This window comes from Pundamilia nyererei, unplaced genomic scaffold, assembly GCF_000239375.1.
Source record: "Pundamilia nyererei isolate P.nyererei 1_Seehausen unplaced genomic scaffold, PunNye1.0 scaffold00088, whole genome shotgun sequence".
NCBI lineage: Eukaryota > Metazoa > Chordata > Actinopteri > Cichliformes > Cichlidae > Pundamilia > Pundamilia nyererei.
The window spans coordinates 1,351,321-1,366,408 of NW_005187489.1; the positions used below are offsets into that span (position 1 = coordinate 1,351,321).

General features: G+C 38.3%; 1 protein-coding gene across 1 annotated transcript; it reads right to left on the reverse strand.

Moving 5' to 3' along the window:
* Positions 1-5,339: 5,339 nt before the first annotated feature.
* Positions 5,340-7,010, reverse strand: nkx2.4a (NK2 homeobox 4a). The gene is made up of 2 exons (XM_005738975.1): positions 6,544-7,010; positions 5,340-6,060 (listed from the first exon to the last, which is right to left on the reverse strand). Exons 1-2 carry the CDS (start codon positions 6,911-6,913, stop codon positions 5,405-5,407), a joined length of 1,026 nt encoding a protein of 341 aa, XP_005739032.1. The 5' UTR covers positions 6,914-7,010; the 3' UTR covers positions 5,340-5,404.
* Positions 7,011-15,088: the final 8,078 nt, after the last annotated feature.

Consider the following 15,088-nt stretch of genomic DNA (forward strand, 5'->3'; position numbering starts at 1 on the left):
TCTCATGCATACAGATAAACACAAAACCCAGATGCTACATGTTTAAAAAAAGACGAAAAATGGAACAGAATTCAGATGGTCTGTATTGTCCTCTCGTCCGCTCATTGAAAGCTGGAGGCTCCTAACTAATCCTTAAACAACTCGAGAAAACAGAAGCACACAAGATTGCACCGGACAACAAGAAAACACAAAACCTTTAACAGAAAAAGTGATGCAGTGGTGTAACAAGGTAAAGGAGAAAAAATGGTGCTGGTGGGTGGGTGGGTGGGGCACCCCCTGACCAGAGAAAAAAAAACCCCTAAATAAACAGAGGCGTTAATTAAACTTTCACCACTCTTGGATTCAAGACGCCTTTTGACAGATTCACTTTTTTTCTCCTTTCACTTTTATGGCGACAAATATTTTATATAAAAGACCAAGGTCATATTGAGGTTTGGAAACCCAACATGACCTTAATAAAGATAAGTAAAATTTCTTAGCTATGGCCAAAAGAGGCTCTGCTACATTTAAATTACACTGGTATGGTGTATAATACCCTGAAACTACACAGAGGCCCGGTTGTAATTAAAGCATGTCGCCTAAATGTAAAATTAAAGAATTAGATGAGGATTAAAAAAAATATGTATATATAAATGAGGGAATTATTAATTTTGACCTAAAATTTATTTCTATTAAAAGGAGGTAAAGGACACAAAAACTGACTGAAGGTCAAAGGCTTTCAAACGTTTCTCAAAAAGTTATTGCAGACTAAACAAGGTCTTCCTCCAAACTGCTGTCTAAACAGAATCAGTGTGAGATTCACAACCGTAATAGATTTCAGAACTGGCTAAACCAATTTTCTTAAAGAACAGTTTGTGGGACTTAATGAGGCATAACTAATGGAGGTCCCACAATCATCAGCACCATGCTGGAAGCACTGTGGTAGCACAGAGCAGCCATTGATTCTTGCTTCAAACCTCTTGAGTTTCTAATCAGCTTCTTTAGTTGTGCGTTTCAGGCCTGACAAACCTATTGTTGGTCTGTGTCACTGGAGGTCAGTAGCTATTAGTAGCAACTGAAAACAGTTTCTCTAAATACTTATGAGAGAATTGAATAACATGCATAGTGGGACTTGGAGGGGGGATTACTGGCAGTGTAGCGGGTCTGGTCAGCACAGAGAGAGAATGTGACATGGTTTTCTAATAAGGGATGCCCCCCCCCCCCCTTGCGCACACGCACACGCACACACACACACACACACACACATAAACACACACGCACATGCACACACACTCCAAACCAGGTTCTTCAACCTCTGCCCCCACTCTCTTATAGACAGTTGTGAATAGCCTCTGCTTTGGTCCTGAGGTACCTAATATTGCTAAAATGGTATTCATAGTAACCAGTGGAATTAGCCAGTGGAAGCCCAGGAATAGAAATAACCACGTGTGTAAATGTGGAGTTTGATGTTATTGTCAAACCAAAAGCAATGTTAAAAATATGGTTTCATGTATTTAATTTCATGAAAATCTATTAGAGTGAGAAATGCTTTCAGAGTCCTATGACCTACTTGAAATGTTGTTTTTCCCACTCTGTAGGAAGATGATTTTTTTTTTTCCCATTTGAAAAAGGCTGGAATTAGAGAACTTTTTGCTTTCTGGGGCAAAGACATCCAGCTTTCAGTGACTCATTCTGTCGAAACCAAACAAATCACGCAGGCACAGGTTTGTCGTAGAGAAGAAAAAGACTGTCTCTCCTTGGCAGAATAAGAGGGCAATACACTAATTAAAATCTTGCTCTGTGCGTCTCAGAACCTGCCAATTCAATGCATTCATTCTTTCAGTGAAATGAAAAAGCGGACCTCGCCTCTCCTAATCATTTCACATAAGGGGCAAGATTTGAGGACTATTTCTAGGAAAGAGGAATAGAAGCGGAGGTTAAACTTGCTACCATAAGCCCACGTTCCTACTGAATCAATATCATGATAATCATAACGAATAACACATTTCTATGAAGCATTTGTTTACATTTATTCTTCCCCAAAAACATGTGTGCGTTTCAGGAAAAATTTTAAAGTTATCCAGGTCAAAATATTGTTTTTTAGTTGAGACTAACAAAACGAAATAATTTGCCATCATATATATATATGTGAAAGAAAAAACTCTAAACAAAACAAACAAGACAAAAAGCACTCTCTTGTGCATGATGATGGTTATATGTTAGGCCTGTGTTTCTGTGTAAACTATGCAGCCAATCACGTTAAGCCTTTGCCAATTAGCGCTCTCTAGGTTGCTAGGTCGCCATGGTCAATTGAGGAACACATCAATAGGACTTGAAAAGGTTTCTCTGCGATCAGACCTTCTGACATATTAAGTAGAATAATGGGGAGGAAGGGAGTTGGGCAGGGGGAGGTTGAGGGGGGGTTACAGAGACAGAAGCTTAGACTCCTTCTACGTTCACATTATGCAGTGCAACCTGCAATTACCTGAGACGAATAGTCTAAAAATTTCTTTGCATCCATGAAATGGAATATCCTCCGCTCTGTGCTTTGTGCTAACATGACATTGAAGTAGTGATGGACCCCCTCCAGCCATGATGGAAATATCTGCTTTTTGCAACAGAGGCAATTTTACACAATGTCTAACTTATTCAGTTGCTTTGTTTGTGTATGTAAATGGGAACTGTGTGTGTGTGCGCGTGCAAATGTGTGTGGGTGTGGACGTTGTTAGCACGGTCGGACTTAAAGCTGGTTCTGCAACTATACACACAGAGGTAAGAGTGCACTGCAGCAACTGCCGTTCCAGAAAGTTTCCACATAGAAATGATGATGCCAGCACCAATTACAGTGCCCAGCCTGTCTCATATATCCTTACAAAGAGAGGTACCCCCCCAATAAACTGAGAGAAGCAACAGGCACAATAGCCAGTGATTACCAAGCATAGCCTATTAGTGCGCCATAACTATGGCTATTGAAAAGAGAAAAGAATGGCTTCACCTCCACTTTCATTTCATGTGGTCCACCATCAAAAGCTCTGTTGACAGCTCATTCATACCCTCAATTTAGAGACAGAATCTATCAGAAGCATCTTGCAGCATCATAGTGTATATTGTGGAATGCATTTCTCTTTTTAATGCTCTTATCAAACTCCTTTCTGATAGAGTTGCCACGCTCAATTCCAAATGTCAGGTGCATATTGGCTCTGGCGCTTCCTTCAAGTGTAGGGATGATAGCACATATACATACAGCTGCCAGGTATGTGAAGGGGTTGAAAATGGAGGCTCTCCAAGGTCTCCACTGATACACACTGATAGCCATCATCATCATCATCGCAGGGTGTCATCAGCAAGGGGATTGAGAAGTAATTTCTGAACGTGTTTAAATGACCACAGGAAATGAAATGTTACTTTCTATTATCAGCCGCCGCTGGTGTGGAAAAAGCTTTTGGAGGACAGAAGCAAAGGGGAACCGAAAACGACGCTAAGTGATGACCTTAAAAACTTTGGAATTTGTTTGCACAAATCATTCACCTTCGACAGAGATTAAACAGAACAGGGCCAGTCCGTGCAAACGTGAGTGTGTGTGTGAATAACACTAAGTAGCCTACTGAATATGTTTACAGTGTCGTTCAGCGCTTTAGAAATAAATAAGTGGATATATCAGTGTTATTTCATTAATCAAGTAAAAGTAAATACAGAGCAAGACCCAGTGTCTGTATTAGCTCTTTATCTATATTTAGATTCATGTTACCTTTCTGGTCCTGTGCTTTACAGAGAAAAGGTGGGTTTATAAAAGAAAATTAACTGCAAATAAATGACATTTAACTCTAAATAATAACGGTCAATAATTTAGCTAATAGAGAAATATCCTCGTCATACTTTCTGTGAGTCGTCAAAATGATTCCTAAAACTTTACGGATTACAACACAGCCCCCCATTTATAATTAAATTACATTTACTAATAAAACATAATTTGGACTTCTTTTTTCAGTTTTGAATAATTAAAAAAAAACAACATTAATTCATTAAAAAAATATATAAAATATAACAAAAGTAATAATACAATTGTTCCTATTTGATTTTACAACGATGATACAAATGTTTATTGTGATAATAATAATAATAATAATAATAATAATAATAATAATAATAATAATAATAATAATAATAATAATAATAGCTGTTCTGTGATTAGTGTCATTAACTCTGAGGTCACATAATAATAATGTGGAGCATGCATCTCGTTCTTTTACATACTATACCTACTATTTATAAGATTCCCATTTCCAATAATTGGTGATCATTGTGCATTCCACAGACGCATGCATTCACAGTAAAATTGGCCAATTGCACAGCGCAAAACCAACGTCTGGGCCTATTAAAAAGATTAAGATCAATATGATTGAATTGTTTAGTTGATTTAAAGGAAAGAAAAAAACATCTATTAATGTAGTGAAGCATGAATTAATCCCAATATCGAGGCTGCTAAAAAGTGATAGTTTTGTTTTGTTTTTTTAAAAAAAAGGGTGATTTCCCGGTCTTAGACTCTTGCAGACATTTCCCATGAAAGGCAGCCCTCCAAAATGTCACCTGAACAATGCTGGCTCCCTCATCGACCTTGCTTTCCAGCTCAATTTGGTCTCAATCACAACATAATGAAAATGCACTCCAAAACAGATGCCTTTTAAAAAATTACTTGTTCAGGAATAGCTCTCACACTTCAAGTTATTTATTGTTAACGTTCAATTGGTTTTGAAACATATACAGCAGCCATCACGCATTTGTTCCTTTTTAACTTACAAAAGAATAAAGAAAACATAAAAGTGGACGCAATAACGATTATTATACAGTTAAACGCATTCTTGTGTGTTAGCCAAATATACAAGTCCCTACTTTATTCAATAAGTCTAAATGAATACATTAGTTTACAATATTAATATGATAAAATACCAGGTTATCACCGCAAATAAGGAGTGGTGGCTTAGTGTACTTCGAACCTGATCCCACCTCTCCCCCAGTCCGAACTCAAGTGAAGCAGCATTCCTTTTTGTTTCACCAACATAGACTACGTTTAAAACATCATGAGGAAGGTCCAAAACATGGATTACAAAAGGTCCAGAAACGACATAATTGCTTTGAAGGGCGGCCATTTCTGCAAAGTTCAAAAATAGACTCCCCTGTCAGAGATGTCAAGAAAATGTGCCCTGATCAGCTGGTGCGCCTCTGTGCGCCCCTTGCCCACTTCAACACCCTCCAAAGCCAAAGGGCCCCATTTTAAGCCCTCAGCGAGAATATATATATACATATATATATATATGTGTGTGTGTATATATATATATATATGTATGTATTGCAGTGTTTTGTTTTGCATGGGCTCATCCGCAGGTTCACATAGAAAAAGTGGAAAGTGACAGTACTGTATTAGGTCCTACCACGTTCTGCCGTACAGGAGGTTTGAGCTGACCATGTTACTGGTGTAATCTACAGCAGATGTGTCTATCTGTGCCATGTTCAGCTGGCTGTGCAGCGAGGGAGGGCTGGGCGACATCTCTTCCAGCTCCAAAGTGTTCACCTGCTGCTGGCTTTGATGCTGGCTGAGGCTGTTGGTGGAGGATGCGAGCACGACTCCAGCTCCGCTCTGTTGTTGGCTTTGCTGTTGGTTCTGTTGTACCTGCTGCTGGTTCGGCGTTGGCGTATTTGAGCCGTTCTGGCACGGTTTACCGTCCTTCACCAGAACAGGCACCGCTACGCGCCTGGGGGACTGCGCCTGCTGTTGGCACAGAGAACCGTCCTGTTGCTGCATCTGTTGCGCTGCCTTGTCCTTGGCCTGGCGCTTCATCTTGTACCGGTGGTTCTGAAACCAGATCTTCACCTGAGTCGGCGTCAGGTGTATCATACTGGCCAGGTGCTCCCTTTCAGGCGCAGACAGGTATTTCTGTTGCTTAAACCTCCTCTCGAGCTCGTAGACCTGAGCCTGTGAGAACAGGACGCGCCGTTTCCTCCTGGGCGCAGCGTGGAGAGCCGGCATGGCTTTGGTGGCGTCCGCCATTCCTGTGAGACTCCCCATGCCGGTCATGTTCATACCTGTGGAAGGTCCCATGAATCTAGAAACTTAAAAATATACATACATATACATGCGTTCAATAAACAGAAGAGGAGAACACTATTTCGCCTGAAGTAGTCTTTATTGATTATTGGCTGAAGTTGGAAAATATAAACAAACAAAAACATGTAATAATAATAATAATAATAATAATAATAATAAATTATCAAATTATTGCTTTAAAATAGTTTCTTATTCCAAAATTTTAAAAAAGTCGAGTCAGACTGAGCCAAAGAATGATCTCCTTTTCGGTTTTCATCAGCATAAACAGTCATTTAAAATAAGATATTTTGTAAAATAGCAGACAATATATATCATTTTTAAATTAACATATAAAAAACAAGCAAAAAGAAACTACAGGTTAGTCGTGTGCGTTTTTAACGGTCACTCTCAAAATTCATTTGTGGTTTTACGAAGATTAAAAAAAGTGTGAAAAGTGTTGATAAAAGGAGAATCGAACTTACTTGTGGAGTATCTTGGATCAGGGTTGGCGCTGTACCACCCTGTTGCTGCTGCACTATTCCGCATGCTTTCCTGGTACGACGGAAGATCTCCCATGTTGCCAATGCTTCCATTGCAGTATCCTCCCATTGCGCTGTGGGAGAACTGGGAGACGCTGTGCGGCATGTGGTAAGTGGTGGCCACCGTGGCGTTATGGCCCATGGAGTGCTGTTGCATGCCGGTCTGAGACACCTGAGGCTGTCGGTAGGCTCCCAGTGGAGAGGTTAGGTTCCCTGCGCCGTCCATGCCACTAAACTTCTTGTAGGTCTCCTCGATTGGACTCAAAATATCTGTCACTGAAAATGGCGTTGTGTGCTTTGGGCTCAACGACATGATTCAGAAAGCAGGTAGATTTTTGTGTTTGAGCAGATCAACCGTGTTGTTGTATCGGCTCTCTCCTTGGTGGATGTCTACGTAAGAGAGTGCTTGTAGTGCGCCTGAGATCCTATTGATCGCCTTAGAGAAGGAGGCGAGCCCAGGGCGCTCTTAGCCCGGGTTTATTGGAGCCAGGAGCCAGGTTTACGACAAACACAGGGGGCGGAGCAAAACTCCTAAACCAGCAAACAATAGTCATTGACATTTTAGGGAAATAATTCATGAAAACACACTTTGCTTTGTATTAACTTGTATACGCGAATAAAACTACGACACATACTCACGATTCTGTGTTTGCAGCAGCTACATACAGGTGAGAATATCCCATTATGTTCCGCACATCAGCTGATCTGACCACATATGACTATTTTGCGTCAGTAGGGAATTCCACTCTTTCTAGAAACTTTGAGAGCACTTTGAACAGACATAAGGGCCACCGAGTATCATCAAAGAGTCACAATGAAGTTGTATGACCAGCTCGTTTATGCTTCTTGAGCATCATTTTACCCCAGCGAAGAGGAACAAGTCCAAATAAGCTCAAAAAGAAAAAAAAGAAAAGAAAGAAAAATATGTTGAAAAATGCAGTATGGGTCCAAAACTCTTTGCCATTACACAGCACTCACACAGCAAAAGACATAAACCAATTTGTAAATTATATTTTTCCGAAACTAATCATACAGCATCCGACTCCATATAACCTAATTTAGGATCAAAAGGGAGGAAATTACTTTCTTTTTTTTTTTTTTACCTATACTTCTTAGGCATCTACAATTATATTAGACTTGGTGCACTATTTTAAGCCTCAAACCCTCGAGTCTGGTCAACATGCATTAACGACACTTTGCAGTCTTGACCTGACATTGTAATCTCTGAGCAAACTGACTGGCGCCAGGGGAAGAATAAGAGGAAGAGGAACAAAACAAGAGGGTCAAATGAGAAAAGAGCCGCTAGAAACGGCGAACAGTGGTTAATAAAAACTTCTCAATTTGTCATTTATTTCTAAACTGATTTATGACGCCTATATCTGATAACTACTCAGTAATAAAGACTTGCCGCTACAATTCCTCTTGGAAAATATGTTTTCATAACAATGATAATGTTTCCTCTGAATTTTTTTTAACTTTATCATCACCATAATACTGCAGACAACAATGGGAACAGGTGCTCTGCTCGGAGGTTATTTTCCAGACGTGAAATGTGTCGCTGTCTTCATTATTGTAGGAAGGAACCACTCGTCTGCATGAAGCCACTAATGTAATTTGCCATGGCATGGCAGCAAGTAGCTACCTACCCTAATTGAGTAAATGAAGATGTGACATGGTCAGCCATCAATTATAGAGAAATATCAAGAACAGCAATCTCCGGTTAAGTTGATAGGCTGATTGTAATCATTCATTTTTTCCTATGCATATTTCAGAAGCCGGATTTCTTATTTTTCTTTCCCCCCAGATGCCCGCACTCCGCGGCGGATTTAATGTGAAGTGGCTGGGCTTTATTGTTCTTCAGGAAAACAAAACAGTGCGTGCTTTTTCCAAAGTCAGCTGGAGTTGTCAGAAAGACACTGAAGACAAAAAGAAAAGAAAAAAATGGCGTTTGAAAAGAATGCGGTCTAACCTGTGTAAAATAAAGAATCTCCCGAAAAGCTATTTCTATTAGAACATAAATTAGGGTAAATTAGCCTTTTTTAGAGTAATATTTCCTACCTGAAAATACACCTATGCTTGTCCAGACGTCTGTGAGCCTTTTCCACTCTTTTGGGAACAGCAGCATGGTGTCTTTTCAAGTAGAAAAGAAAAGTAGGCCTCGGCCCAGACCTCTAACATTATGTAAATGAGGCAAACCTCTCAACCTTGTGGATTACTGAGTCAGAGAGCAGGACCCCGGTCCACAAACCCTCCACATTAGGATCCCATAAAAATGTGGAGCTGGTTGGCTGCATGCAACTCTTATAGGCGCTTATAGTTCATATTTATATAGTTTTCAGTCCTAGTTAACTTTTACATCCTGTGGAGATGATGCGGAAAATGCAACCGGAGCCACATAAAGGAACGCGCCGGGACTCGTGAAGAAGGCCCACCCAAGGTTGGTTCACAAATCTAAGACGAACAAAGAGAAAACGATTTAAAATATTCTCCACTTTTCAAACTATGTTTAGCAATAATTTTTGTCTCGTGCTTAGTTTCGCTTGTCTGCTTAGTCAAGCAAACGGGTACGATGCGTTCTGAAAAACATCGGGGAATTATTCATATAAATTAGTTCACATTGATTCTTTCCATCACAAGAAATACAATCAATAAATTGTTGGCACTATGGCGAAGAATACTGCTTTTTTATTCCCCAAATTCCAAATGGGAAGCTAGTTAGTGTCTATGGAATACATTTTTCCTTAAAGAAGACGTTAAGCTTTCTCACTAAGTCACAGAGCAAATCAGTTCACATGCTTCTGTGACTTTATTCCTGAAGAAGTATGTTACATAATATTCTATATGCATCAGCGTGCTTGCCACCAGGGACTAAATGATCTCTTAAATTGTGTTCATTAACGATAGAGATTACTGGCGCAAACCGCGGTGCTCAGATAAACAGCGGCGACTTTCTATAACAACATTCTAACCAATTTTCTCTCTATATCTACGCTTTTATCGGAACATTTAAGTGTTGTTAACGAGAACCTAATAACAACCCATTTATGTAGTTTGTATCCTACAGATAGCCTTTTGCTCAATACCTTCGCCTCCATCAGCTCAGCACAGCAGATGGATTCAAGCGCCTGGTTACTGAAGTGCTTTTCTCCATCTCTTCGATGCTAGTTCAATACCCTGAGAGATGTGGAGAGATGGCTAGAGGGCCAGGGTCCTGACCTGTCACCTCAACCACGCACCGGCCGAGCACAAAGTGCAGAAAACACGAAAACGATTTCGTCTTGCAGCCCCTACAACCCCTCACATTTCCCACTTCTATCTGTAAAATAATACGAGTGAAATTAATCACACTAAAAGTAGTTTCCAGTTTCTCTTACTTCTCATCTTCTTCTTTGTTTGGGTGATTTTTGAAAAGTGGAAACAAACGTGTGCCGTTATTGTAATGTTATCTAAGCTACGGGAATCATTTATCTGGGTAAATTTTTCTGTGCGTAATTTACGCGCGAACCGTGAATCTCTCTTTCGATTGTCTGGGACATCTTCCTTAGATTTCTAGTGTTTTCGTTTAGATTTCGTTGTGAGTACACCGGCCTCTAGTTAAAAGAAAACAGCTTCTTGGGTATGTTAAGAAAAAGGTGGATTTGCAAAACGACGCATTTTGGTGTGGCGAGTTTACAAAGAAGAAGAAGAAGAAGAAGGAAAACCTGAAAATACACACCGAACCTTGTAGACTGGGATCCTTATTTTTAAATTTAAGTTCAAACATATTCTAACGGAAAAGAAGCCAGGGATTTATAAATTCATGTCAGGGTTTGTCAACGAAAAGAAAAAGAAGAAAGCAGCAAGTATTCTTTAACAGTCAAACAACACCACGATATTTATTACATCTGTAAATTGAAGGATACTGGAGGGAGGTGGGGGATCTTATGTACAGCTTTTCTTCCAGATTACTGATATTTGTATTTGGACATTCGTGCGCATGGAATCAAAAAGGCTCGTATATTAGAGCATGGCGCAAAATAAACACAAATACTGGTATTAAACGCACCAGTCTTACAACAACTCTAATCAGTTTTTCTTCATGTAAAGCGCATCTCTATACTGCCCGGCCCAGAGGGTGAATTTTCGCTGAGATTTGTGGAGGAAATTCCACACCTGCAGTCAGTGTAGTACCATTTAGATCAAATACTTTCTCTCCTCTTAAATCGCAGAGCAGTGTGAGAGTAAAAAGCGGGCAGGTGCATATCTTTCAGCTGCACTACTTGAAACGGTCCGGTTCCTCAGCTAAGTAGGTTAAAGGTCCTCCCAAGTGGAGAAAGTATGTGACAGACCTCTTGAAGACCGTATTCTTCTGCAGGAGTTTGCATTCATTCACAATTAATGTCGCTTGATGGACGAAATGATGCTAATAGGGTGCCAAAAACAGAATATGGGCTTTAATGGGCACTGACCATAATCTGACAGCTGTGGAAAATGGAGGAAAGAAGAATTTAACATACTGTAATAGGATTAACGTTTAGAAGTTATTCTTAAAGTATTACAATACAGCTTTTCGTTAAGTTGATAAAGTTGCAGTAAAGGCCAATCAGACTGGATGTGCTGCAGCTGGGGGATAACAGCATGTGGGATATGTAGTTATGCTGGTGGTAGAAAACTGAATGTTCCTTCTTGTTTTTGGAAGCAAATTAAGATACTGAATTGTGTTAAATTCTTTTCTATGTTGCCTGAAAGAGGACATATTCTTTTAATTTCCATGCCATAGAAACCCCCCCCCCCCCAAACAAAAAACCCCAAACAGTTTCTTTCTGCTTTTTTACAAAAATGTTAAACTCTTCTAATATCACATCAATGTAATAAAATCATCAATGTGAGTGGAAAGTTAAGTCAAAGATGTGCTGAGTACACCATTTCACTCAAGAACACTCATTGCAAAAAAATTACCTTCACATCAGTGAGATATTGTTGGCACAAATTCTTTTAATTATTGAACCATATACTAAACTAATCAGATAGGAAATTAAAAGTAGTATAAAAATTGTACCTTGTAGTACACATTTATGACAACAAGTGATTGTGATTCCAGTTTTCAAACTGAAGCTGAAGACTAGCAAGGCATATAACAACCTTAATTAAGGTTCGTTAAGCTACAGTGGCACTGCAAAGCGTGGACAGGCTGTCAGTGATCCATTAATCATGTCATGATGAGTTTTAAAGAATGACTGGTGAGATTAACTTTATAGATCATATTTTTATGCATATAATTTATACACACATGACTTAATAAATCCTGTATCTGTAACTATGACCAGTCACTTTATTTGAGATTTGAAAAACAAAACAACAATAACAACAACAACAAAGGAAAAAGAGACAACAAATTGTGCCCTTCCATGTTTGAAACTGATTTAGCTCCCTGAAATTTTAGGTCCTCCGAGTTCTGTGAGTGCCACTGTCCTCTGCACTGTTTTGAGTGGCGATATTTTAGCATAGCTGCTCTCTTTTGTAGCAACAATTAAAAACCACAGCAGCAGATCAGTGCAGACTACCAAATGCATGGCAGAACAAAGCAGATAGTGTACTTGGACTGGGTGCTTGGTTCCAAGGGTACCTGGTTCGTCCACTTCTCTGCTGCATTAATTGTGGCAGCAGTAAGGGCAGGTAAACAAAGCTGTTAGAGAGTATAGTTGTGACTCAACCGTGGCTCACTCTGGATTTGTCACCCAGTTACTCATATGGCAAAATGGATCTGCCAGTCCTTCTCCTGTATCTGGTTGCCCTTGCATTCAATTATTGTGATAAGATGAAATCTGTTTGATGTCCTGAAATGTAATTTTGTAGTTTAATTTGAAGTGGATCCCCGTTTTACTTGTTTTACATAACAATATTTAGACATAGTTCAAGTACTGAGGATTCTTAGAATTATAAGGTAGAAGATAATTTTTTGGATTTTTGGCATTTTCCAGTGACATGTAAGTGTTTGCAATGTTCTGCTTTGACTTTTCTTTTCCGTTTTCATTTTCTTGAGCCAAATTTGCATTTTTTTGTTCTTAATAAATCAAGAGGCTGTTCAGATTTACAATCATGTCTGCTTTAGTCATTACAGGCTGCATAAAGTTAAAATAATAAAATAATTTAGATAATTTTTGGATTTTGGAAGAAGCTTCAAAACATTGTTCAAACATTTAAGTGCACTTCTTCTCCCCCCCCCCCCAAAAGAAAGCTTTGTTAATGTAGAAACAGTATAAAGTTAGATATATAAATATATTTTACCTCTGAATAAAAAAAGTGCCGTAAAATAAATAATAATAATAATAATAATGATCAAACATGGTTTTGCACCTGAAATGCATGCAAATAGCTGCAATTTGCATCAAGTGTTTCCTGATGTCCATTTATGCCAGGAATTCATTTATTCGGCTTATTTTCACATTAACAGTCAAGAGATGTATCTTCTAATCAAAAGTTTGAAAACACTTTGAGAGCTGAACGTGGAGACGGAAACTTTTTAAATGGCCTCACAACTCAACAATGGAAATGTGAGCTGAAGCTGCATATCAATGTGGCATTTTTACCTGTCTGTTTGTCCCCACTTTGGGATGCTTTTATCCAGTAGGCCACCTGACAGCCTACCATTATTTAGATGAATCCACATAAACACGTCGCAAAACTACTTCAAATTGTGAATGTATTGATCCTGACAGTTACAAGAATGCACCATGTGCTGCAATTTAAAATATGAAGTCAAAGTCCAGTTTTCCTGCAAAGTGTCAAAGGATTAAAACTCTAATTTCTATTCGTTTTTTACTGAGCACTGTCTGAATAAAACGCTGTATGCTGGATGGGAATGCCAGGTAGCTGTAATCCTGAAAAGGTAGAAGACTGTATGCAGAATTTATTATTTTTTAAAATGGCATCGTAAAAAATAAATAAAAATATAGCTATTTGTATCTTATAGAAAAATGCATAACAAATTATATATAACATGTACAAATAAGGAATATACTACTATATACTTTTACACTACTACAAATGTACAGTTGCAGTGCATGTATCTGTATCCAGCACATTTTCAGAAATTTATTGTTTACAAAGTAAAAATCTTTGTTTTTGGAAATAAAATCTATTTTTACGGGTTTATTTCATTTAAATTTTGCTTTGTGTGGTTTGAATTTGTCCAAAAGAAAAAACAATATCCTTATTCTCCTTAAAAATATTTATTCATAGTAAGTAGCTTTTTGAATAAATAACCAGTCATTTTCTGTCCTGCCTCATTTACAAAAAAACAAAGTGATTTTTTCATTTATATGGATTATTTATAAATGGATTATCCTTTTTTTAATGTCTTAAACCATTATTCACACAGTACATCTGTTATATCATTACACATTTTGTGTGTTGTGTGTCTATTAGAATGGTTGATATTTTCCCATATTGACTTTGTGCAGCAAATCAAGTGAATCAAGGAGTGCTCTACCAATCACCAGGCAGTTATTTTAGAAGGAGGAAGTTAACTTTAAAGAAACTTTAAAGAAACCAGAGGAATGTTACTATAAAAAGTACCTCTGAGATAAATGTAAAAAGTGTGACATGGGTTTCAGCTTGAATCATAGCAAGAGAGTAAAACCTGTGCAAAACGATCAAATTCAGGCCAAAATACACCCATTTATAACAACAGCATGCAACAGTTCAGTCTCTCTATAATTCTTTAGTGCTCTTCTGAGGAACTACAGAAAGAAAATGTCAGATTGTCCACATGTTAAGGACAGTTTTTATTTAACCAAACAGCCACTTCAGCTAATTCAAATTCAGATTCAGATTAAGATGCTGGTTTATTATCTCAGCACTGTGTCAGGCTGTGATCTGTAGCAAACTCGCTGGTTGCTTAAAAGATATTAAAACGCAGAAAATGACCAAAGAGTGTTGACACTTTTAAAATCAGCCTTATTCTGTGAATAACATTTATTTTTAAATTAATCATGTTTAGTGAGAAGTGTAATATGAAAGAATAATATAGCTTTTAAAAATCTACATACCTGTGAGTCAAAGTGCACCTTTGACACTTTTTCCTTAGTCGATTCATTAAAGTTTGGACAGTTTGTTTAGAGCTGAAGTTAGTGACGACAAAACTGTTTATACTCCACTGGATTTAATCATGTTGTCAGTGCATGGGAATCATTTAGAAGTTGTTAAATTACCTGTTACGTCTGGCAGATTTTTATAAATCAACAGCAGATCATCACAAACTGTGAAACGAGGCTTGCCACACAATATAAACCCTGCAAGAATTTGCACCATAAACTGAGATTTATTGGGATGCAGTTCAAAAAACAACTCTAAAATAATTCATCAGAAACTAATAGTCACATACATGTGCAGATATTATTATGCTTTGGCATTTATTATCAGATCTCATCCCAGGAGATGCAGACAGAGATTGCAATAACTATTTTATGAGTTGTGCACATGTGCACTTCGTAAAGATGGTTTATTT